Source organism: Ranitomeya variabilis, chromosome 1 (assembly GCF_051348905.1).
Source record: "Ranitomeya variabilis isolate aRanVar5 chromosome 1, aRanVar5.hap1, whole genome shotgun sequence".
Taxonomy (NCBI): domain Eukaryota; kingdom Metazoa; phylum Chordata; class Amphibia; order Anura; family Dendrobatidae; genus Ranitomeya; species Ranitomeya variabilis.
In genome coordinates this window covers 280,598,012-280,624,741 of record NC_135232.1, presented here as the reverse complement: position 1 = coordinate 280,624,741, position 26,730 = coordinate 280,598,012, and the positions used below count along the sequence as shown (strand labels likewise).

At 46.1% G+C, this 26,730-nt stretch overlaps 1 protein-coding gene across 2 annotated transcripts in view; it reads right to left on the bottom strand.

Annotated features, from left to right (window-relative positions):
* PRODH (proline dehydrogenase 1) overlaps window positions 1-17,070 on the bottom strand; it is a 166,484-nt gene extending 149,414 nt beyond the window's left edge. For both annotated transcript variants that reach the window (XM_077294972.1, XM_077294963.1), the window contains exons 1-2: window positions 16,673-17,070; window positions 13,849-14,057 (exon numbers count right to left, since the gene is read on the bottom strand). In XM_077294972.1, coding sequence (XP_077151087.1) covers window positions 13,849-14,057; window positions 16,673-17,002 — 539 coding nt within the window. In that variant the 5' untranslated portion in view covers window positions 17,003-17,070. The remainder of the gene's footprint in view (window positions 1-13,848; window positions 14,058-16,672) is intronic.
* Between the last annotated feature and the right edge of the window lie 9,660 nt (window positions 17,071-26,730).

Below are 26,730 nucleotides of genomic sequence, written 5' to 3'. Positions count from 1 at the left end.
AGCTATAAATTGCCGCTATTATTTCACAGGAAAACAGACATATCTATCTTCTCGTTGAGGGCGAGAGGTCCCAATGCGCCTGCGCGCATTATCCACCTCGCCTCTCTTTTTCAATAGAAGACGGTGTAGATCTCCTCCTTGTTGTGGTAAGGAGATTTTTCTAATCCTGCAAAACACAACACTTGAGCATTTCCCTCATGATATTCTCACATGGTTAATTAATCTGGGGACTCCCTTTCCTGTGCGCACGGAGTTGAAATGCTCCCTTACCCTCACCTGCTGTATAAGCCAGAGATATTGCCTCCCTGATCCATCTAGCTAGTGTGTTTTTAGATACTTTAAATCCCTTTCTAACTCCCTGGAAGGATATAAATAGGGAATTCTCTTTTTTCCAAGAGTTTGTAGCTGAAATATATTTAAGAAGACATCATTTAACATCCAAAGTATGAAATTTATGTTCCTTGTCATTAGTGGGATTAGGACAAAATGAGGGAAGAACAACCTCTTGTAACCTACGAAATTTTGAAGCTACCTTTGGAAGATAAAGAGGATCAGGTCTCATAACTATCTTCCCTAAACTGCATGTACGGAGGCTGTCTGGACAAAGCTTGTATATCACTAATCCTTCTCGCGGATGTATGTGCAACCAAGAGAGCTGTTTAAGGATAGAATTTTGATCGGGGCATCATCAATAGGCTCAAATGGAGCGTGCGTTAAAGCTGAGAGAACAAGATTTAGGTCCCATGGAACTACTTTTAGTTTAATGATTGGTCTAGACCTTGTAACCACCTTGAAGAACCTGACTATCCAATGATTGCTGGCCAAATTTCTATTGAATAGTGCCCCTAGAGCCGGTACTTGAACCCTAAGCGTACTTGTGGCTAGGCCCATATCTAATCCTTTTTGCAGGAATTCTAAAATTTGGTTAATACAGGGTTCCTGACCAATCCGTGTCTCTGAAACTGATAAGAATTTCTTCCAAATCCTGACGTAAATATTTGTTGTAGAGTCTTTTCTACTTTTAAGTAATGTATTTACCAGGTCCCTTTAAAAACTCCTCCCCCTTAGTAACGACCTTTCAAATTCCACGCCGCTAGATGTAAATTGGCCACTTGTGGATGGAGGATTGGCCCCTGGGAGAGGAGATTTGGTATTTCTGGAAGAATCCATGGCTGGGAAATGGACATCTTCCTCAGCCAAGGAAACCATGATCTTCTGGGCCAGAACGGGGATATCAGGATTATTCGTGCCCCATCTGCCCATATTTTCCTCATAACTATTGGAATTAAGTTCAGAGGGGGAAACGCATAGGCGAGATTGAAGTGCCATGGAATTAGAAGAGCGTCTACCGCATACGGACTGTCTCTGGGTTTTAAGGAGCAGAATCGATGTAGCTTTCAGTTTTATCTGTTGGCAAAGAGAGCTATGTCTGGACATCCCCCACATTTGTATGATCTGACTGAAGATGGAGGAGTTTAGTATCCAATCTCCCTGTCTGAGTTGGTTGCGGCTTAGATAGTCGGCCATGATATTGTACTTCCCTTTTATGTGAAGAGCCGTGAGTGATAGTAAATTTTCAGCCATCTGAAAAACACGATCCGTGACCTCCATTAATGAACCGGACCGAGTACCTCCTTGATGGTTAATGTAGGCTACGGTTACCTGGTTGTCAGAGAAAAGTCTGACGTGCCGACCCTGTAGGGGTATAAGAAAACTACTTAAAGCGCATTCTACCGCTAATAACTCCTTTAGATTGGATGACAAACTCTGTTCGGACTGAGACCACAGCTCCTGGACCCAACTACTTTCCAAGTGTACCCCCATCACCTGGGGCTAGCATCTGTAGTTATTATCCGAGTTATATGATTTGTCCAGGGAACCCCCCTACGTAAATTTGGTACATGCGTCCACCAATATAGTGATTGAATGGATTTAACAGACAATCAAAATTTACTGTCAATATGAGCTTTTAGGCAACGGGAATTCTGTAAAATGTCCCACTGTAGTGTTCTGGTATGATATTGAGCCCAGAGAACCGCCGGAATACACGATGTGAGTGAAACCAATAGTGACATCGCCCCTCTTACAGAGACTGATGGATTATTAATCATTCTGGTCGCTAGTCGTTGGATACCATCCACTTTTGAATCCGGCAGACGACACTCCTGCCGACTGGAGTCTATGGTAAGACCCAGAAACTCCTGAACTTTTAAAGGCTGTAAACAAGATTTTTTTTAATTTATAATCCACCCCAATTTGTGTAACACGGATGTCACTTTCTCCATTTGAATTTTGCAATGTGACTCTGAATGTCCCACAATCAGTAAGTCATCTAGGTAGGGAACTATTAATATGTCCTGTTTGTGAAGATGTGCCATAACTTCTACCATGACTTTAGTAAACACCCGGGGGTGCAACCGCGACTCCGAAGGGTAGTGCACGATATTGTAAGTGCTGTACTGAGCCGTTTAGTGAAACCGCCACCCTAAGGAACTGTTGGTGATCTACGTGTATCGGGACGTGATAATAGGCGTCTTTCAGATCTAGGACAACCATGAAGCAATTGTTAAAGAGAAGTTTTATTGCCATCTTTACAGATTCCATTTTAATAGACGGGACCAGCAAAAATTTATTCAGGCCTTTCAAATTAATGATGGTACGAAAAGATCCGTCAGGTTTTTTGACCAGAAAGAGAGGGGAATAGAACCCTTTACCTCTTTGTACCACGGGCACTTTAATCAGAACCCCTTTTTTCTGAAGTTCCTGAACTTCCGACTCTAGTGCCAATTGTTCTGCAGAAGAACGAATGGGTGTTAAAGTAAATTTATCATGAGGAATCCGTTGGAACGCAAACTTTAGGTCTGTTTCAATAACGCTAAGAATCTATGGACTGTTGGAAATTTGTAATCAGGCAGGATAGAAGGCTGAAAGCCTTCCCCCTACCTGGTCCAGCAGTCATTGGGGTTTTTTATAGTCCCGAGAGGTATTAAACATATATCCTCTACCTTTCCTGCTATTACTATCATATCTGTGTCTCTCTATTCGACCTTCTGCGGCTAAACCATCCTTTATTGTAATCCCGTCTATAAGAGGGTCTTCCTAGGTAAGGGAACCATTTCTTATTATCGCCTGCCTTTTCTAATAGTTGTTCATCAAGAACTGGTCAAAATAAATGTGCCCCTTCACATGGAATGCTACACAGTTTTGATCTGGTTTGCATATCTCCTGGACAACATTTAATCAATCCATAGAGCTCTACGGGCTGCATTACAAAGGGCTGAAGATCTGGCGGCTAATTTAACAGAATCTGCTGATGCGTCTGACAGAAAAGCTGCCGCCTCCTGAATTATAGGTCGGAGGATAGGATCTCATTCCTGGGAGCCTTATTTTTGAGTTGATCCTCTATGCCAGTGTTCCCCAAGTCTGGTCCTCAAGAGCCACCAACAGGTCATGTTTTCAGGATTTCCTTAGTATTGCACAGGTGATAATTGCATCACCTGCACAGGCAATAATTCCATCACCTGTGTAATACTAAGGAAATCCTGAAAACATGACCTGTTGGTGGCTCTTGAGGACCGGACTTGAGGAACACTGCTCTAAGCGGTCAAGCCACACCATCAGTGACTGTGCTCTGAAAGTGGCTGCAATTGCTGGTCTTGGGATCCTGCTGATGTTTCCCAAGCCCCTTTCAGGAAAACATCAGCCTTCCTATCTAGCGGATCTTTTAGATTTCCTAGATCTTCAAACGGAAGAGAGGTCCTTTTACACGCCTTGGCCACTGCTGCGTCCAGTTTCGGAGCCTTGTCCCATGAGGACGAAGCTTCATCCTCGAATGGATATCTCCTCTTAAATGCCGGTGTGTTGTGATCCGCTTTTTGGGCTCCCCTAGTGGTGGCTGGTGGTACTGGAGACTTGTGTGTTCTTTTCTGCCTCAGCTCACCTGCTCCCATCAGTTTTGGGAGTTCCCTATTTAGCCTTGCTCTCCAGTCACTTCCTTGCCGGTCATCATTGTAACCTGAGTCTTTCAGTTGCATGTTCCTGCTACCAGTCTGCTGATCAGCTAAGTGGACTCTTGTCCTTTTTGTTTTGTATTTTTTGTCCAGTTTACAGTTTGTCATTTCCTGTTACTGGAAGCTCTTGTGGACTGAAATTGCCACTCCTGTGTCATAAGTTGACACAGGAGTCTTAAAGTAATTTCAGGATGGGTTTTTGAAAGGGTTTTTCAGCTGACCGTGAAGTCCTCTTTTGTATCCTTCCTCTATCTAGTAAGTGGACCTCGCTTTGCTAAATCTACCTTCATACTGTGTATGTCTTTTCCTCTGAACTCACCTTTAATATATGTGGGGGCTACTATCATCTTTGGGGAATTTCACTAGAGGTAAGCCAGGTCTGTTCCTTCCTCTTCCAGGTGTAGTTAGTTCTCCGGCTGGCGCATGGCATCTAGGCAGCCGTAGGAATGCTTCCTGGCTACTGTTAGTTGTGTGGTAGATTTAGGTCACGGTCAGCTTGAGTTTCCATCACCCGAGGGCTAGTCTGTTATTTTGTGTTTCTGATGTTCCCATGCCATTGGGGAATCATGACACCGGTGGAAGCGAACCTTTCCTTTCGGGTTTTTTTCCACTGCCTTGTAATCAACGTATTTATCTTATCCACCACCGGAAAAGACCTTCGGGATTTTCGATCTAGGCCTTCAAACATAATATCCTGCATGGAGCATTCCGACTGGGTCTCCTCGATCCCATTGTGTTGTTTACTGCTTTAACAAGATGGTTAACTCTGTCTAGCGGCAAGCAGGAGTGACCGGAGTCGGTCTCTATGGATGAAGAGGATGACGGAAAGAAATCAGAGTTCAGTTCACCCGAGTCCGAACCCAAATCCGAAACTGGGGACCTAATATGTTTGCTTCTCCTGACATCCGTTTTCTGGGACATGGATTTAATAGAACCTTTAACTTCCTGTCTAACCATATCCCTTAGAGTGGAAGTAAGTTCAGGGGCTTCTTCCTCAATTAAGCGTTGTATGCAGGGTTTACATAGCTTTCTGTCATGGCCATCTGGGAGTGGTTTCCCACATTCGGCGCACTCCCTATGTTTAGCGGAACATTTTCTCCCCTAACAAGGAGACAGGGAATATAAGGAGGAACAGGAAATCACTAAGTGAACTTTCACGTAGATCACTTACCCAAACGAGCAGTGATTGGTACCGTAATCAGTGGGGGGGGGGGGGTCCTTCCTAGCCGGTGATGTTTTACGGCTTGAGGACTTGCTCTGCCTCGATTTTTGGATATTCTTGCCTCCACGAGCGTGACTACTGCCACTAGAACGCAGCTGGGATATAATTCGAGGCTCCTCAATGGGCTGAATCTGCTGCTGCTGGTCAGGCAGTGGTGCTCCCTGCTCCGGCGACTCCGTCATCACAATGAGTCAGAAGCACTCAGCAGTCGTCAGACTCCTCAATAAATACCCCCAAGGTACCGCCTCCTGATGGGGGTCAGAAGGCTCCGGGTGATCTGCCTGGTACCATGTTTAACTGTTGGAGTGCCTCCCCCAGGGCCGCGCCCCAGACCGACCATAAACAGGCCTCCGCCCTCCCCCAAAGGCCCATCTGCAAACCTGCCCCCACCGCATAATCGCCGGGTACCTGGATCAGGTGCGGACGCGATAGTGACTTCATCGGCCGGCGCGGTCCCACTGCGCATGCCCAGCAGCGTCATCAGGACACGCCCCTTCCGGTCGCGACAGCAGTGAGCGAGCCGATGCGAGGTCGGGGAAGCCAGCGCCGCCCGGACCGACGCGCACATCGTCGCCAGGCCGCGGACTGACCCCGGGAGGATGCCCGGGTGCGGCCACAGCTGAAGACTCCATATACTCACCTGGTACCTGATGGCGACGGACCACTTAAGAGGCAAGCATTTAAATAAAAGCTGCCCTCTCTGCTGACAGACACCAGCAGTTCCCCTGCCATGTGGTGCTTCCGGCATCCTGGACAGACCGAGGTAGGGGACCCCCACTACCTGAATCGGCCTGCCAGGACTGGGTTATCTTCATTTCTTCGACCTTCTTCATAAGGCCTGTCTGAAGAGGTTCCCCTGTCAGGGACAGGAAACCAACTGATGCGGGAGAGAGGTGCCGCCCTTTTATGTCTGTCGGTTTCCTGTCCCTGAAGGGTGGATCCCCTCTCTCGTGGTGCTGTCATGGCGACTGAATAAACAGCTGTTACGGCCAGTATATAGTTTCTGACTGACAGCTTTCTTCCATGGTATAAAAAGCAGAAACGTGCCTTCAGGAGCAAAATCATCTTCATGCATGACAATGCACCATGTCTATGGCAGCTATGGGCATAAAAGGAGATAAACTCATGATGTGGCCACCATCTTCCCCTGACCTCAACCCTATAGAGAACCTTTGGAATTCAAATACATCAATAAAATTCGATGTATACTCTAATGGGTGATGACTTATTAAGCTGGGTTCACATTACGTTTTAAAAGTCCGTTAGATGGACTGCGTTACACCGCGGCATAAAGCGGTGTAATGCAGTCCGTTAACGCTGCCATTAAGCTCTATTTCGGGCGCATGTGCGCGATGTGCCATCATTGAGTGACGGACCCTGGGAAGTGGGCTGTAGCGTTGCCGGGTCCGTCACCAATAGCGCAGATAGAGCATCTGCTAGCTCTATCTGCGCTAGCGATATGACATGTCGGCACTTGCGTTGACGCAGCCACAGTCATTCTATGCTGACTGAATCTTGTATACCAATTGTGACAACACCGCATTTATTCTTCTTATCTAGAATTAACATTGCAATAGGCCCAGGGACATGAGCTATTTTTCATGTGAGAATGAATGTTGTCAATTGAATTAATGTTCAATGGCTGCCATTTGTTGAATGGCCACTCAGTTATAGTATCTGTCCTAGTATTGCAGCCCTAGTATTGTTCTGCTATCCTTGGGAAACAAGGGCACAGGATAATTGAACAATATTTGTTAATATGTTGATGACCAATTGGACAATCTATGCATGTTGTTTTAACACTCCAGCAGTGAGGGATGGCCTCCTTCCACCTTGCCCCAAGCATGTGGTGGAATGCCTGAATGAGAGTTGTGAACTATAAAAATGAGGCTCTGCCTGTGGTTTAGCGAGACTACATTACAGGAGCCATGGCATCATGGCTCCAACTGAAGAAGTACATAGGTGCTTCACTGACCATCACTGAACCCTCAGAGATGTTTAAAGAATAAAAGTTGGGACAATCAAGTGACCTGACCTTGTACATCAATGGCCTGTCAGCTTCCTAAGCTTACCATTACCTCCCGACAAAAGCTGGGTGCCACTGCTGTGGGTAGTTGGCCCTGAAAGCCCCAAAGTTGCAGCTGCTCTAATCCCGGTGAGCCAGTGGAAGGGCTAGACTCTAATGTGCACCATCTTGGGTGTTTGCTGGGACGGTTCTATAAATTAATGTTGGTTGGAGGTTCAATAAATTGCCACACTGTTTTACCCTCACCCTGTGTTGTCTTAGTATTATGCTTACAGTAAAAGGAGAGCAGGGATTCAGTGGGATGATGCCTGGTCCATGTGGTCTCGAGCCAGTGGACTAGAGGACCCGTTCCCCCCCATGTCTCCACACCCACCTAATCTGGTTGACGAAATGGTTTGGGATTATGCTCCCTGTCCTCAGAGAAGTCAATAAATACAGTGTAGACTGGGAGGGATTAGGACCTGTCAAGTCTGAGTCATCTGCGCTGTGTTTACAATCCTTTGACTGCAAACTGCTTACAACAGTCATGGGGATTTTACTACAATCAAAATGAGGTATCTGTATGGGCTATGAAGTACTTATTTAGAAAGTACAGGAGCGGAATTGAACAGAAAATTTTGGCTGTTTGGGTCATAAACCATCTGACAAGTTTCTGCTATGAATTTTGCTGGAAATATGTTATTACCACAGCCATGACTATATAAATGGACACTGACTTTTAAAGCTCAGAGCATCAATGCACTGTAATGTTAGAAATAATATTCAGCTTGCAATCCTGAAGACAGACTTGGCCAGTACCGCCGCCTACATTTGTTTTGGCATTTATAAGACGGAACAATTTGTTCAGTACATTGTTTACCAGTGAACCCTGCCCAACACAAAGCAGAGAATATATGTCAGAATGATAATGTCCTATTTTAACGTTCAATGAATCAGAGGGTGATGGATGGACAATAAAATCTGAGACTTTAGGAGTCTGTAAGTAGTAAGGTCATATACACATTGCAGAGCTTGTGCACAGTGCCAGTATGGCAGCTAACAGCAGCACCAATGTCCCTCTGAAGTCAAAGCTCATACAGGGGAATATGGCCATAAGGAAAGCAAAGTCAGACGTGAAGGCCTGACAACTCATGGCGAGTCAAAGGATCTCTAAAATGGCAGATCTTGTGGGGAGAAGAAAAGTGGGCCAAGAAAGGATATCCAATGAGTGAATCATGAGCACCCAAAGCTCACTGATAAATATCATAAATGTGGGTAGTAAAGGCTAGAAATCATGGTATGATTACATGCAAGAACTATTGCAACGCAGACTGATGAAAAACAAAATACGGATTATGAAAAAAAAAAAAAAAAGTGACGTTTCTCAGCACACAGTGTACGGCAGCTTGTTGTCTATGGGGCTGTAATTGTACGGACCTGAAGAATAAGATTATGTTTCCATGCTCAGGAAACGCTGCGGATTGGACGCTGCGTACAGCAGCAGAGTCCAATCCGCAGGGTCAAGATGTTACAGCATAGTGGAGGGGATTTTATTAAATCCCATCTCCACTATGCGTTCAAAGATGCAGGCGGCAGACCTGCGTAACCAGACATGCGGCACGTCTTTATAGACAGCAGCATGTCAATTTATCTTGCTGAGACGCTCAGTCACAATAATAAACATATGCGGAATCACAGCGTATACAAAAGCCGACAGCACTTTGGACAGAGCGGGTATCTGCTGCGTCCAAAGTGCTGCCATTCCAGACCGTGGAAACATACCCTTAAACTGACTTATCAATTTTACCACATGGAGAACGGAGAAGAAAAAAGAAAAAAAAAATTCTTGAATTGATGGTTTTTGTTCATTCTGCCTCCACAAAAGTCGGGGGGGGGGGGGGGGGGGGGAGAAAAAAAAAAAAAAAAAAAGGTCATGTGCCCGAAATGGTACAAAAAATAAAAATAAAAATGTCAACCTGGTACCCCAGCCTGTAATCGCACCGACCCGAAGAATAAAGTCGCCAAATCACTTATACCGCTCAAAGAATGGCGTCAAAAATAAAATCAATTCTTCACCTGCTGTGGATTTTTTCATTCTGCCTCCCAAAGATCGCAGTAAGGCTCGGCTCACATTTATCCTGCGTTCTAGACTTTCGCCTATACCGGGGTTTCCATGTAATTCTCCGAAACCCATCATTCTGTCAGAACCGCCGGCGGAAGATTCCCTATAATGAAGCAGATGGAGGCACTGTACACTACAGGAATTGTGATCTGGCGGTGTCCGTCTTTTTAGGCGTGCATAAAAACACGATCCACCTTAGTTTTGTGCACCTCTGAAAGGAAGGACAATGCTGGACAGAGGCCAGATGGAGTCCAGAGTAACTCTGCTGCCTCATTGTAGTGAATGGATCCATGGGGGGTTTCATCTGTCACGTCACTCGGAGATTTACCGTATATACTCGAGTATAAGCCGACCCGAGTATAAGCCGACCCCCCTAATTTTGCCACAAAAAACTGGGAAAACTTATTGACTCGAGTATAAGCCTAGGGTGGAAAATGCAGCAGGTACCGGTGAATTTCAAAATTAAAAATAGATACTCCATACCGTTCATTATGGCCCCATAGATGCTCCACATAAAGCTGTGCCATATATACAATGCTCTGCACCGTTGCCCCATAGCTGTGCCATATATACAATGCTCTGCACCGTTGCCCCATAGCTGTGCCATATATACAATGCTCTGCACCGTTGCCCCATAGCTGTGCCATATATACAATGCTCTGCACCGTTGCCCCATAGCTGTGCCATATATACAATGCTCTGCACCGTTGCCCCATAGCTGTGCCATCTAGTGCTCTGCACCGTTGCCCCATAGCTGTGCCATCTAGTGCTCTGCACCGTTGCCCCATAGCTGTGCCATATAGTGCTCTGCACCGTTGCCCCATAGCTGTGCCATATAGTGCTCTGCACCGTTGCCCCATAGCTGTGCCATATAGTGCTCTGCACCGTTGCCCCATAGCTGTGCCATATAGTGCTCTGCACCGTTGCCCCATAGCTGTGCCATATAGTGCTCTGCACCGTTGCCCCATAGCTGTGCCATATAGTGCTCTGCACCGTTGCCCCATAGCTGTGCCATATAGTGCTCTGCACCGTTGCCCCATAGCTGTGCCATATAGTGCTCTGCACCGTTGCCCCATAGCTGTGCCATATAGTGCTCTGCACCGTTGCCCCATAGCTGTGCCATATAGTGCTGTGCACCGTTGCCCCATAGCTGTGCCATATAGTGCTGTGCACCGTTGCCCCATAGCTGTGCCATATAGTGCTCTGCACCGTTGCCCCATAGCTGTGCCATATAGTGCTCTGCACCGTTGCCCCATAGCTGTGCCATATAGTGCTCTGCACCGTTGCCCCATAGCTGTGCCATATAGTGCTCTGCACCGTTGCCCCATAGCTGTGCCATATAGTGCTCTGCACCGTTGCCCCATAGCTGTGCCATATAGTGCTCTGCACCGTTGCCCCATAGCTGTGCCATATAGTGCTCTGCACCGTTGCCCCATAGCTGTGCCATATAGTGCTCTGCACCGTTGCCCCATAGCTGTGCCATATAGTGCTCTGCACCGTTGCCCCATAGCTGTGCCATATAGTGCTCTGCACCGTTGCCCCATAGCTGTGCCATATAGTGCTCTGCACCGTTGCCCCATAGCTGTGCCATATAGTGCTCTGCACCGTTGCCCCATAGCTGTGCCATATAGTGCTCTGCACCGTTGCCCCATAGCTGTGCCATATAGTGCTCTGCACCGTCCATTATTGCCCCATAGCTGTTGCTGCAATAAAAAAAAACAAAAAAAAAAAAAAAAAAACACTCACCTGTCTTGCTTGCAGCTCCTCGGCGCCATCTTCCCGGCGTCTCTCCGCACTGACTGATCAGGCAGAGGGCGGCGCGCACACTATATGCGTTATCGCGCCCTCTGCCTGAACAGTCAGAGCGGAGAGACGCCGGGAAGATGGCGCGACGCCCGGCGTGTGGAACGAGGACAGGTGAATATGTCATACTTACCTGCTCCCGGCGTCCCGCTCCTTCCCCCAGACAGCTGGTCTTTGGTGCCGCAGCCTCTTTCTCTATCAGCGGTCACCGGCACCGCTTCATTAGAGAAATGAATAGGCGGCTCCGCCCCTATGGGAGGTGGAGCCGCCTATTCATTTCTCTAATGAGCGGTCCCACGTGACCGCTCAGGGGAAGAGGCTGCGGCACTGAAGACAGTGTGACAGGCAGGGGGGAGCGCCAGGATCGCCGGGACTAGGTAAGTATATGACAGTCCTCACCCGCCGACCCCACCACCGATCATGACTCGAGTATAAGCCGAGAGGGGCACTTTCAGCCCAAAAATTTGGGCTGAAAATCTCGGCTTATACTCGAGTATATACGGTAGATGGAAACTCCCAAATATGTGCTCAGTGCAGAGCGCCGGATAAATGTGATGCCAACGTTATGAAAAATGTTTCCAATAAAAGCATCAACTCAATCCACAAAAATAGCAAGCCCCCACTCAGGTCCATCATCTGTTAACAGAACTATAGGAGGCTTCCAAGTTACTGGTAGCACAAAGACTCTGGAAAAGCAAAATGGCTCGTTGCCCCCAAAGAGATTCAGTAAAGTTTGCTCTCCCAAATCCAAATGCCACCCTCCCTTCTGAGCCCCAGTGTGCATAAACCACTTTTAGCATTCACATTTGGCAGGGGTATAATTTCCAAAATGGGGTCACTTGGGGGGAAATTCTGCTCTCTAGCACCTAGGCGGCTCTGTATACAGAGTCCTTGAGAAAATAAAATTTCTGTGAAAAAAATTTTAATGTTCATTTTTTCCTTCCACATTGCTTCAATTCTTGTGAAGCACCTGAAGGGGTAATAAACTTTTTGAATGTGATTTTGAGCACCTTGAGGGGGGTGCAGTTTTTAGAATGGTGTCACTTGGGGTATTTTCTGCCATATAGGTCCCCAAAGTCACTTCAAATGTGAGTTGGTCCTTAAAAAAAAAAAAATGGTTTTGTACATTTTTTGGGAAAAATGAGAAATTGCTGGTCAACTTTCAACCCTTATAACTTCCTAAGAAAAAAAAAAAACTTTCAAAAATTGTTCTGATGTAAAGTAGACATGTGGGAAATGTTATTTATTAACTATTTTGTGTGACAACGCTCTGATTTAGGGGCATAAAAATAAAAAAAGTTTGATAATTGTGAAGGTCAACCTACAAAGTGGCTTGGTCCTTAAGGGGTTAAAAGCCCGTTTTCACAGGCAGACGGTACTAAACGATGAATGGTCTGTAATAGATAGTACAGTGCACATAGGTTGCCAATGTTCTGGGCAGCACAGGTCCTGTGGCATTGCTGAGAACAATGATTTTTACGCCTGCGTAACAATCATATCACCCGATGAATGAGCGTTTGCCACGTTCATTAGGTGAAACAAGATTTATCATCCATAATAATCTTTAAAACTAGTGAGGAGCGAATATACTCGTTACTCGAGATTTCTCGGGGGTCCTCCGATTAATTTTTAGTGCTCGGAGATTTCAATGCTGGACACAGCGCACCAAAAAACGTTACAAGCAACGTTTTTTGGTGGCGACGGTCCGACGCAACAGTCGCACGACGGTTGCGACGTGTGGCGATGCGTCGCTAATGCAAGTCAATGGAGAAAAAACGCATTCTGCAAGCACTTTTGCAGGATGCGTTTTTTCTACAAAACGACGCATAGCAACGTGCAGTGCACGACGCTAGTGTGAAAGTAGCCTTAGCCAGCATAAGTACATGTGGGGATTCCCTAGCAACCAGGCAACCCCCACATGTACTTATGCTGACTAACAGATGTAAATCATTCAGCTGCGGCAAGAAAGACAATCTCCGAGCACCAAAAAATAATTGGAGGACCCCTGAGCGTGCTCGAGAAATCTCGAGTAACGAGTATATTCGCTCATCACTATTTAAAACGTAAATGTACCTTCAGTCTTTTCATTGATAAGCTTCTGCTTTGTAGACCTCCATATTGATGAGCTTTGGCTATTCCCTCCCCCACTATTGAATGGTGGTGGCTTTATGCCTATGCACAGTGTAGACAAAGCAGTCAGTCAATGGTGTGGGTGGAGTAAATGGGCACTGATACAACTAGCAGAGTGCAGCTGATAAAACTACAGCAATAATCTCAGAAAGTGATAAATTGCTAAAATCAAAATCTTTGCCCCTATTTGATGCTGTTCTCAGATTAGAAAAAATAACCCTGATGACAGATTTAGTCAGCTTGATTCTTTTATCTTTTGGAATGGAACCAAGTAGGTGGAAATGTATACTCATGTTATAGAGGTGCCTGTTTTAGTTAAAACACAAAAAGGTACACCATTTTTTGTGTGATTTCCCATTTTGGGGTGGTTGAACTATCAAAGAATCCCGATGGAAATCTGCCAGATATATGCTGCATTGAAGGCGTACTGGATTTTGTCTTCTTTTCACACTTCTACGTTTTATGGCCAAACATGGTGAAAGTAGTAGAGCTCTGCAGAAAAGGCAACAAAGAACCGTTTTTTGGTTCGAACTACAACAATTATAAAGACACTCACTCAATTTCTTTCTTTTCTGCCTCCTCTTGGGTAAGATCTTCTTCTACACCATAGTCCAACACGGACCCCACACCGAACGCTCTGTTGCGTCTTATAAGCGGCTTAATGGATTCCTGGTCTTCTCCGGCAACAAACTGTCCATAGAAAGTCATCTTCATCATTGCCTCAAAGACGGTCTGTCCGAGAAGCTTTCTTGATAATTGGAGAATCTTCAAAGAGAACGAAAAAGAAGGATCATGAAACATAAATGTATGGATTCTTATGAAAATCTGTATTTTATTTGGACCTTCATATACCGAAAACATACACTGGCAGCACCGAAGAAAACTGGGAAAATCACTGAGTACAGCAATGGGGGCTCACCCAGCAAATGATAAAGTCTAATAGGGGATGTCCAGGACAATGATATAGTTTTGTGGAGAGTCTACCAGTGTGTAATGTTCTTGGTAGGATTCTGCTGTTTGTACACTCTCGGCGCTCGTCACATGTGATTTGGATACTTGTGACCACGGTTCTCTCAACCGTTGACGATTGCACGTGATCAAAAGGATATGCTCAAATGGAGTCTCTAGTGGGGATTTTAGAGCAAATCTGTTCTAAAATCCACATCAATGACCCTTTGCTGCCTATGCAGGTTACTGCCAAAAAAAAAAAAAAAAAAAAAAAAAAAATCAGGGCTGTGGAGTCGGAGCCCATTTTGGTGGAGTCATGGAAATTAAGGAGTCGGAGGTTTGGCTTACCGACTCCACAGCCCTGCAAAAAATCCCATGGGACCCATGGTGTTTTTTGGCCAAGATAAGTAGCATCAACCGATGCAGAATCAAAATTCCCAAAACACAAATTGTTTTTTTTCTCAGTCAAATCCAGGTAAAAAGATTTAGGTGCGAATATACCGTAAAGGCCGCTTCAGACGCCTTTGGGCCTCCTGACAAACACTCCAGCCCCATAGGCATATAGGAGGCTACCAGGTTCAGGTCTGGAGATCCTCGTCCAGTCTGTGCTTGAACCCCATCTCACGGACATCTGAAGCTTAGTGTATGGTCACAAAATGAGGTTAGGTTAACACGAGCGTAGAAGAAAAATCGTAAAATTTCATCCAGAAAGGCATGACAATTTTTTTCTCACTTGTCATCTGCGTAGAACAAGTTTTTTACTCATATGCCAATAATCATTTACAGTTCCTATGTTACAGAATGGCATCTGCAAACATCAGACGCTGTACTGTGGCTCCATATGGCAGACAATTTTTTCTTTGCGCATCCACACATTTGGATGGGTGGGTCATTTGATTTATGATAGAAACTGATCCATGCTATTTTTTTTTTACTCGCTGATTCAGTCAGTGAAGAAAAATAATAAATAGCTCGTCTGCTCTGCCCCATTGAATAAGATTGGTCCAAGTGCTCTCCCACTTTTACCCAGAGAGCACTCGGATCCAAAATACGGTGGTGTGTACAAGCCCTCAGGATCATGACAGAAGCCACTAGCCATGCATGTGAACGCCCTATTTTATGACAGCTATAATGTATTGCTGCATATTTATACAGCGTCAAAACCGCAGCGCCCAGATGTTACAGCACAGTGGATGGGATTTCTAGAAATCTCATGTCCACGGTTCATGAATGTGCACCCGCGGAGACCGATCTGCAGCGCGTCTTTCAGGGCTGCAGCATGTAAAGTTCTCATGCGGATACTTAACAGAAATCAATAGAAATGTACTGTGGGGTAAATCCACACGGTTCAATGAACACATGCGGCATTTCGGATGCAGAGAAAATACGCTGAGTCCAAAGCGCTGCAAGTTCCGGATCTTGTGCACAAAGCCTAAGATCTACAGCTTGTGCCTCATCAATAGGAATTAGAGGATCACATCACAATACAATTTCTTATATTTCTGAATATGCAGGCATAGCCAGCGGCATTGTATTGTGGAGACAAGGCCGGGGGACTATTAAGGATTAGGTTTGGTGCTGTTGGGCTAATAGGAGTAAGGACTTCCCCTTGTAATATGAAGTCATTATAAAAGGCAGCACTTTGATATATCCGCCATTTTCCAATACACTTTGGATTTTATCGCCTCATGGCTGAAGATCTCTGAATGGATGAAGCACCGGCGCACAGAAGCCAAAAATGGGCTCTGATCAGGTCCTGCCGAAACAGGGGGCGTTCAGTGCGCTAATCAGCCCGACGCTAATGAGTTCTGCGCCTGTTCCACGTCACAATCCGGAAGCAGATAAACGGAAAGTGTCACAAATTGGAACTATTAATGAGAATTATATGACAACACCGGGATAGAGTGGAGAAAGCCCTTTATGATGGATTGCGGTGTTCCGGCCTATGATCTTAGTTAGGGCCACTTTGTATCTTTTTACCACCATTTACCCTGAAGAGCTGCCACTGCTTCTACCATTGGTGACTGATGGGTGGTGGGGCAAAATGTTCCCCAGCTTCCATATCCTGCACACATGACACCTGGCCTGATGATGTGATGATCCTCACTGTGCTGACATGTCCCTAGTGGCAGCGCGACCGACTAGTGGCAGCGCGACCGACTAGTGGCAGCGCGACCGACTAGTGGCAGCGCGACCGACTAGTGGCAGCGCGACCGACTAGTGGCAGCGCGACCGACTAGTGGCAGCGCGACCGACTAGTGGCAGCGCGACCGACTAGTGGCAGCGCGACCGACTAGTGGCAGCGCGACCGACTAGTGGCAGCGCGACCGACTAGTGGCAGCGCGACCGACTAGTGGCAGCGCGACCGACTAGAGGCAGCGCGACCGACGAGGCAGAATGGCAGCTGTGGGCTCCCACTGGCATCATCTTACCTGCTGATTCCGGTCAACAAGGGCATCAACAGAGCAGAGCCAGAACACCAGCATACTCCGGAGCAGCTCCCACGTGGGCTTACTCTTATAGGCTTCCTGCGTGTTCTCAAAATTCATGGTGCCAGCAGGGCAAGACTTGTGGAGCAGGTTCTCACTCCTCTCCATGTGATCCACCTGGGAGCCCAGTGGACATGGCTGCGCCCCCTCCACGGCTGCCTGCTCCTTCGCCTTGGCTGCAGCTGCTGTGGACCTCCTCCGTGCTGGCAGTGTGAGCGGGCACCTGAGGCTAGCGGCCAGCCGTAGGGCCGGGGACATCTTGCTGCACGCCATGAGGATGCCGTCTGTACAGAGAACACGTGAAGGTGCGCGCGGATGACACCAGAAGGGTGTGATAGGAAACACAGCAAGCCCCGCCTCCGCCGCACACCCCCGCACTCTGATTGGCTCCCGCCTGTGACAGACCTAGACAGCACATGTTGTAAACAAACCTGCCCTGAGGTAAAAGGCGGGAGATTCCGTCTCCGGGACGGTGCTGCTGCCCACTGCAAAGTATAGTGCTGCCTACTGCAAAGTATTGTGCTGCCGAGCAAAGGCTGCAGCCTGGTCTTACACATATAATGTGAGGAAGATATGAGGCAGGGAGCTGTCCACGTGATAGGGAGGCCTGAGACTGACGGTGGAGGGAGCAGGGGAAACGCTGCTGGTCAGTGCTGATAACAGCAGTCACATGGTTTGACCAGCTATGCGCATGGTGGCTGATACCAGAGAGCAGCAGAGCTGCACATAGAATGCACCTGCTCCAGAGACACTAGAGGGAGGGGGGCAGAAGTATATGGCTGTGCTTTACTACCCAGAGAAAGATGGCTGGAAATACGGGGTATGGCCAAAGGGATCCTTCCTCATATAAACGTTTCCCGTCAGATGATTTTCTGTTTTTTTTTTTTCTCGTTTTCCAAAAGCCATAAATGTATTTTTCCGTCCGTATAGACCGATGAGGGCTTGTTTTTATGGGACGATTTCTTGTTTTCATTGACTCATCATTTTATCGTGATGTACTAGAAAATGGGGATTAAACTGCAAAATACAATCCGTCAATATTTTTGTTACCACGGTCATTGTGCGGTAAAAATGGCTAAGCACTATAACATAATTCTCCAGATCAGACTGATTACGGCACTACCATTTGTGTGTGTTTATAGATTAATAATTTTGTTTTTTTAAGTGGACCAGATGTGTGTGTATATATACCTATGCGTATTTCAGTTCTCCAATACAAAAAGTCATTACAAAGAGAGTGATCTATTTCAAGTGTTTATTTCTGTTAATGTTGATGATTATGGCTTACAGCCAATGAAAACCCAAAAGTCATTATCTCAGTAATTTAGAATACTTTATAACTTCAGCTTGAAAAATGATTTTAAAATCCAAATTGTTGGCCTAGTGAAATGCATGTTCAGTAAATGCACTCAATACTTGGTCGGGGGTCCATTGGCATCAATTACTACATCAATGCGGCGTGGCATGGAGGCGATCTGCCTATTGCAGATTCAGTCTTCCCAGCGTGGTGCAGGGCTACAATTTTGTTTCTGGTGTCCTTCGACAGCTCTTTGGTCTTCACCATAGTGGAGTTTGGAGTGTGACTGACGTTGTGGACAGCTGTCGTTTATACTGATAACAAGTGCAAACAGGTGCCATTACTACAGGTAATGAGTGGAGGACAGAGGAGCCTCTTAAAGAAGAAGTTACAGGTCTGTGAGAGCCAGAAATCTTGCATGTTTTTAAGTGACCAATTACTTATTTTCCACCATAATTTGCAAAATAAATCTTGCCAAATCAGACAAGGTGATTTTCTGGATTTGTTTTCTCATTTTGACTCTCATAGTTGTGGTCTACCTATGATATCAATTACAGGCCTCTCATCTTTTTAAGTTGGAGAACTTGCACAATTGGTGGCTGACTAAATACTTTTTTCCCCCCACTGTATGTATGGTATGTGTGATGTATATATGTGTGTATGCACAGTATATGTATGGTAATCTGTGTGTATGTACGGTATATGTGTATATGTATCTATGGTATGTGTATATATGTGTAAGGGGTTTTATGAACGGTTATGTATATTCCCTTTACTCAACCCGGTTAAGTAGCTATTTCACTGATCTGTAAATGTGATATTCTTAACTTGACTTTCCCATATGCTGCTATGTGTAACATATGTATAGTTATCTGCAATGTTTTACATGTGATTGCTGCTGTGAATATTTCATGCCCTGTCTGTTGTGTATAAAGCATTTATATGGGTATTGTTTCATAGGGAAAGTGCAGTACCCAAGTTTTGCCACAAGATGGGGTACATTATAGTTTCAGATATAGCACTGTAAATAGTTAATGTAGTAGGGGCAACTGTGGGATAAGATGGCCTCCTGTTTTTAGCTCAGAGTAACCTAGCAGCTGAACAGCTCAATAGGGCCCCAGTGCCCTGACAGGCCAGGCAGGCTTAATGCCCAGCACAACACAGTGGCATATTAAGCAAGGTACCCAGCCCTTCAGAGTCCGGATGGACAGAAGTGCAGCTGAAGCAGCAGCGTTACAGCAGTTTGGAGCAGAAGCTTGAGAAGAGGTCCTGGACCAGTACAGGGACACAGGTTGCTCACCATGTGGCAGATCATTGCTTGGGCTGATGCCTTTTGTACCAGGACGCAACGGACAGAGGAATACTCAGGTGTAATGAGCTTGCACAGGGAGAATGCTGTGTTATCACAGGAGGTGATACGACCCCATAATGTACTGTAGGACGTAGGAGAAAGCGTAGGGAGAGCAGAGGACGTGAACTGTGTTGAACCTAATGTTGATGATGTAACTGTTAAGAATGTGCTGCGAAAAGCAAAAAGTAAAGTTCATCATTTTAAGTTTGAAAAGGACTCTGCCTCTTATTGTACTATGGAAGCAGCGGAACTTCAGCCAGCACGATAGGACCCAGATGGTGCAGAGGGTGAAGTGAAAGGTATGCTGCAGAAGGGACATTGTTTGCATGTAATTAGGAGCCAGGGCACGTGTAACCAGTTAATCTCAGCCACGACTACGGCCCTGGTTCTGCCTCTTACAGTTGGCGTAGTGTGGCAGGATCCCACAACGGTGCAGCTTGGGAATGCTGTAGAAGATGTTATTCATGTGACTAAGAAGAGTGAAGATGAAGAAATTGTGAATATTACTGAAATACTGGATGTGACTGATATGTTGGACTTCACCAATTCCTTGAGTGTGACTGACACTATAATGGTGACAAAGATGGCGGCCATGAAGATGGCGGAGTTTGGCTCCAAAAAGGAGAACGACAATAGTGATCCCACCCTTCATGGGTGTTACCGCCCAGAGATGGTGCAAAAAGGAGTCTGGCGACATTCCCCGGTCCACCCAGTTAATCTTAGCCACGACTACGACCCTCGTTCTGCCTCTTACATATGTACGATATATCTGTGTATGTATGTACGGTATATGTGTGTATGTATGATATGTGTATGTGCGGTATGTATGTGGGTATGAATGTACGGAATATGTATGTGTATCTGTATGTATGGTGTGTATGTACGGTATATGTGTGTGTATGCATGTATGGAGTATGTATGTGTATCTGCATATGTATGGTATGTGGGTGTATGTACGGTGTATATGTGTGTGTGCATATACAGTATATGTATGTGTATCTGTGTGTGTATGTATGGTATACAGTACAGACCAAAAGTTTGGACACACCTCATTTAAAGATTTTTCTGTATTTTCATGACTATGAAAATTGTACATTCACACTGAAGGCATCAAAACTATGAATTAACACACATGTGGAATTATATACTTTACAAAAAAGTGTGAAACAACTGAAAATATGTCTTATATTCTAGGTCCTTCAAAGTAGCCACCTTTTGCTTTGATGACTGCTTTGCACACTCTTGGCATTCTCTTGAAGAGCTTCAAGAGGTAGTCACCGGAAATGGTTTTCACTTCACAGGTGTGCCCTGTCAGGTTTAATAAGTGGGATTTCTTGCCTTATAAATAGTGTTGGGACCATCAGTTTTGTTGAGCAGAAGTCTGGTGGTTACACAGCTGATAGTCCTACTGAATAGACTGTTAGAATTTGTATTATGGCAAGAAAAAAGCAGCTAAGTAAAGAAAAACGAGTGGCCGTCATTACTTTAAGAAATGAAGGTCAGTCAGTCCGAAAAATTAGGAAAACTTTGAAAGTGTCCCCAAGTGCAGTGGCAAAAACCATTAAGGGCTACAAAGAAACTGTCTCACATGAGGTCCGCCCCAGAAAAGAAAGACCAAGAGTCACCTCTGCATCTGAGGATAAGTTTATCCGAGTCACCAGCCTCAGAAATCGCAGGTTAACAGCAGCTCAGATTAGATCAGGTCAATGCCACACAGAGTTCTAGCAGCAGACACATTTCAACAACTGTTAAGAGGAGACTTTGTGCAGCAGGCCTTCATGGTAAAATAGCTGCTAGGAAACTACTAAGGACAGGCAAAAAGCAGAAGACACTAATTTGGGCTAAAGAACACAAGGAATGGACATTAGACCAGTGGAAATCTGTGCTTTGGTCTGAGGAGTCCAAATTTGAGATCTTTGGTTCCAACCACCGTGTCTTTGTGCGACGCAGAAAAGGTGAACGGTTGGACTCTACATGCCTGGTTCCCACCGTGAAGCATGGAGGAGGAGGTGTGATGGTGTGGGGGTGCTTTGCTGGTGACACTGTTGGGGATTTATTCAAAATTGAAGGCATACTGAACCAGCATGGCTACCACAGCATCTTGCAGCGGCATGCTATTCCATCCGGTTTGCATTTAGTTGGACCATCATTTATTTTTCAACAGGACAATTACCCCAAACACACCTCCAGACTGTGTAAGGGCTATTTGACCAAGAAGGAGAGTGATGGGGTGCTACGCCAGATGACCTGGCCTCCACAGTCACCAGACCTGAACCCAATCGAGATGGTCTGGGGTGAGCTGGACCGCACAGTGAAGGCAAAAGGGCCAACAAGTACTAAGCATCTCTGGGAACTCCTTCAAGATTGTTGGAAGACCATTTCCGGTGACTACCTCTTGAAGCTCATCAAGAGAATGCAAAGAGTGTGCAAAGCAGTCATCAAAGCAAAAGGTGGCTATCAATCCGCTATCCTCCCTTTTGAGGATTCTTCACAATTGAAGGATCCTATGGATAGGAAGATCGAAAGTCTCCTGAAGAAGTCATGGGAAACTTCTACATCTGTCCTTAAGGCTAACATCACCTCTACTTGTGTAGCTAGGGCCCTCTCCCACTGGCTAGAAAAATGGGAAACCCATATATCTCAGGGTACCTCAAGAGGCAAAATGTTAGTCATTCCCTATTCTACATAGGGCTACTGGTTTCCTGGCCGGATGCTTCTCTGGAATCTGTTAGAGTTGCCATCAGATCCCTAGTGCTTTCCAACTCTGCCAGAAGAGCTCTCTGGCTTAAAATATGGAGTGGCGATATTACTTCTAAAGCCAAATTGTGTGCCATACCCTTTAAAGGGGAATATGTCTTCGGTCCAGCCTTAGATGACATTCTTGACAAAGCTACTGACAAGAAAAAGGTACTCCCGGAGCAAAAACCACCTAGGAAACGTTTTTTTCGTGTCCCCCAGTCTCAGCCCTCTCAAGCGAGAAGTAAAGGCAAAACTGGCAGATGGAGCTATGCAAAAGGTAGAGGGGAAAAATATTTTTGTCCCACAACAGCAGCAGCAGCAATCCCAACAGGACAAACAATGACTACGACCCGGTGGGGGGAAGACTCTCAAAATATGTTGGTCAGTGGGAAAACATCACCAGTTCCCACTGGGTTCTCAGTGTTATCAAGGAGGGCCTATTGATAGAGTTAATTTCCTCCCCCCCTCAGAGTCTAAAAATTACTACCCTTTCAACATCAAAAGATAACAATTTATTGACATTAGGTCTCAGAGATCTTATGAAATCAAATGTGATCTCCCCAGTTCCACAATCGGAATGGGGGCTAGGACATTATTCCCGATTATTCCTGGTACCCAAACCATCAGGGGATGTCCGTATCATTATAAACTTAAAGGGTCTAAATCAACATGTGAAATATCGCAAGTTCAAGATGGAGTCTGTAAAATCAGCCATTCCTCTGTTAGGGCATCACTCCTTTATGGCAACCATCGACCTAAAGGATGCAGATTTTCACATTCCTATTCACCCAAGACACAGAAAATATCTCAGGTTTGCGATACAGGGGAGTCGTCAAGTGGAGCACTATCAGTTTGGAGTCCTTCCCTTCGGCATTTCATCGGCACCGAGAGTGTTCTCCAAGATAATGGCAGAGGCGGTGTCATTTATCCGGAAACAAGGTGTCTGTATAGTGCCCTATCTGGACGACCTCCTGATAGTAGCTCCCACCGAGATGACTCTGATATCCCATGTGTCAACCACTTTAGAGATATTGAGGTCTCTGGGTTGGATTCCAAATATAAAAAAATCCCAGCTTCAACCCTCAAAAACCAGGAAATTTTTGGGAGTACTTCTGGACTCGGCAAAACAAATGTCCTTTCTTCCAGAAGATCATAGACTACCATTAGTAGTAAAGATCAGAAAATTCAAAGAGATGAGATCTACTCTCCGAGAGGGAATGTCGCTCTTAGGCTCCATGACAGCCTGCATACAGTCGGTGGCTTGGGCTCAAGCCCACTCAAGAATCCTTCAAGCCCACATTCTAGACAATTGGGATGGTCGTCCTGGTACTTTAACCAAAAGGATTCACACACCAGGGCGAGTGAAAGCATCCTTAGCATGGTGGATGAATTCCAGAAACCTCAAGGGTGTGAGTTGGATTCAGTTTCCACTAACCACGGTCAAATCAGATGCCAGCAAGAGGGGATGGGGAGCCATGATAAACCATGTTCCTTATCAGGGTCTTTGGGACCAGTCGATCAGAGGGAAATCTTCAAATTTCAGAGAGCTCAAAGCCGTGGAAGAGGCCCTGTTAGCAGCAAGTCGTCAGATTTCTGGGCAACATGTTCAGATATATTCAGACAACATGACCACGGTGGCTCATATCAGGCACCAGGGCAGTACAAAATTCATCAGCCTAAAGAAAATCTCCGCTCAAATTTTTTGTTGGGCCGAAAAGCACTTACTGTGCCTGAGGGCAATTCATTTGAAAGGTTCTGCCAATATTCAGGCAGATTACCTGAGTCGCCAGGACATTCACCCCGGCTAATGGAGCCTGGATCATCAAACATTCAACATGCTAGTATGCAAGTGGGGTCTCCCAGAAGTCGACCTCTTTGCCTCTCACCAAAACGCAAAAGTCGAAACTTTCTTCTCCTTGAACCCAAGAGGCAAACCCAGGGGAGTGGATGCCTTAGTCCAGAATTGGCATTTTCATCTAGCTTACGCATTTCCACCAATCCCAATTCTTGCAAAGGTTCTACAGAAGATACAGATAGAACGGACCTCGACTATTTTGATAGCCCCATTATAACCCAAAAGAAGTTGGTTCAACCTGATCGTCCAGCTACAGGTGGACGGGCCAGTAATGTTACCAGTAAAAGACAATCTCCTCTTTCAGGGACCCATTCTCCACTCAGACCCTCAGAGATGGAACTTAGCGGCATGGTTACTGAAGCCCATGTACTGAAAGCAAAAGGGTTATCAAACCCTGTCATAGCTACCCTGCAAAAATCCAGTAAACCAGTAACAAACACCATCTACAATAAAATCTGGAAAAAGTTTTCATCCTTTTGTCTACCTAACCTTCCAGACCCTCTCAAGCCAAATATACCAAGGATACTAGATTTTTTACAAAAAGGCTTAGAGATCGGTCTTAGACCCAGTACTCTGAAGGTCCAGGTCTCTGCGCTCAGTTCTGTCTTTGACCAAGATCTAGCAGGTCATCGCTTGATCAAAAGATTTATGACCTCAGCAATTAGAATGAACCCTAGAAAACAGGTTATAGTTCCTCCATGGGATCTTAAGTGGTGCTCCAAGGTCTTACAGGTCCACCTTTTGAACCTTTGTCTTCCTGTTCTCCACAAAATCTTGCTTATAAAACAGTTTTTTTGGTAGCCATAACTTCGGCTAGAAGAGTGGGTGAACTACAGGCCATGTCGATAAGAGAGCCTTATCTACTAGTCAGAGAAGATTCAATAGTGCTTCGTCTTGACCCTTCTTTTCTTCCAAAAGTAGTCTCTGAATTCCACCATTCCCAAGAGATCGTTCTACCAACTTTTTGCCATAAACCTACAAATTCGGAAGAAAGGAAATTCAACACTCTTGATGTTCGGCGTATTCTATTACACTACTTAGATCAGACCCGCCCTCACAGAATTGATCATAACCTTTTTGTCCATCTCTCAGGACAAAATAAAGGGAAGAAGGTAGCTAAAAGTACCATTGCTACCTGGATCAAAAAAGCTATAACACAAGTTAACCTTGCTCAAAATAAACTACCTCCAGTAGGGATCAAGGCCCACTCAACGAGATCTACATCAGTTTCCTGGGCAGAAAGAGCAGGTGCATCTCCGGAGCAGATCTGCAGGGCAGCAATGTGGTCCTCACTTCATACCTTCTCCAAACATTATAGATTGGATGTATTGTCCAATAAGGACTTAGTCTTCGGCCGTAAGGTTCTCCAGGCCGTTGTCCCTCCCTAGTGCCAAATTAGTTGGTATTCCTCCATATGCCGTCGTGGAAGGTGACTAGAGAAAATAGAATTAGACTTACCGGTAATTCGGTTTCTAGGAACCTTCCACGACGGCGCTAATTTCCCACCCTATATATGTTCCTGGATTAATTCTGGGATTCAGAAGGTAAACCAGTGCTATAGTCTCATTTGAAAGTCACTGGGAGGTGGGAGGTCCTTTTAACCTCTCTGTATTTCCTCTTCCCCATTAGGGCAAAGAGACAACCTCCATATGCCGTCGTGGAAGGTTCCTAGAAACCGAATTACTGGTAAGTCTAATTCTTTTTTCTCCAGTCACCTTCCACGACAGCAGTATCGGAGGATGTCTCCCCGCCCTAATAGGGGACAGGAAACAAAGAGGTTAAATACCCCTCCCCTTCCTGCAACCACGAGTGTTTTTCCTGTCCCCTATGGGGCATGAAGAGGTTCTCTGATAGTGCTGCCGTGGCCGGCGATCGGGAGCACTGTTACCTTGCTAAGCCGGGCAGTCGAGGTCGGGGCTCCGCTCTCCTCCATCCAGACTGCTCCCATCTCCGTGACCTTCCACGCGACTTGGGACCCTTGCCCGCCCTACCCGCGCCTCTTTCGGGAGGCAAAGCAGGGCGGTGCGGTGCTCCGGGGTCCTTCTACAGCTCCCCGGCTTCCTCCTCCCTCCACGCTGCTGCTGGTGCTGACGCGCGCGCATCGGAAGTGACGCGCGCCCGAACTTCCGGTTTCTCGCCGGCACCTTACACCGCAGCTCCCGCGCGCGCCGATCAGCATCCTGGGCCAGGACATTCAGTGGCGGCATGGACGGGCGTCCCTGACCCCCCCCACCAAACGGACACTACGAGGGGGAGGAGCACCACCAATCTCGCTGGGAGCCTCGGTAATCTATTTATTCCTGGCTAAGGAAGCCTCCAGGTAAGGCCTCTTGTCTATACCCTCTGTAGTCAGATCCTCTGATCATATGGACGGCGACAAAACCCTTCACTCTGCTTCTGCAGAGCCCAGCGCTCACCCCCCTGCCGTAAGTAGTGGGATGAAGTCCCTTGCTGTCCATTTATCTTTAAAATTCAAGCGACTTAGTCCGACTTTCTCTCTCTCTTTTAGGGAGACAAGGTCTCTGCCCCTAAGAAGGCCAGTCGCAAGTGTGCTGCATGTGCGTCCAAGCTTCCCTCTACATATCAAAAAAAGCTCTGCCAGCCATGCACAGATGAGGTTCTGCGTGCTGAACAGCCCTCTCTTATGGACAGCATCAGGACTCTCATCAGGCAGGAAGTTCAATCTTCCATGGAGGCCTTTTCTCAGCCTCCGACACCACAGCCTCCCCCTGCTAAGAAAAGGAAAATAGCCCCGGTAG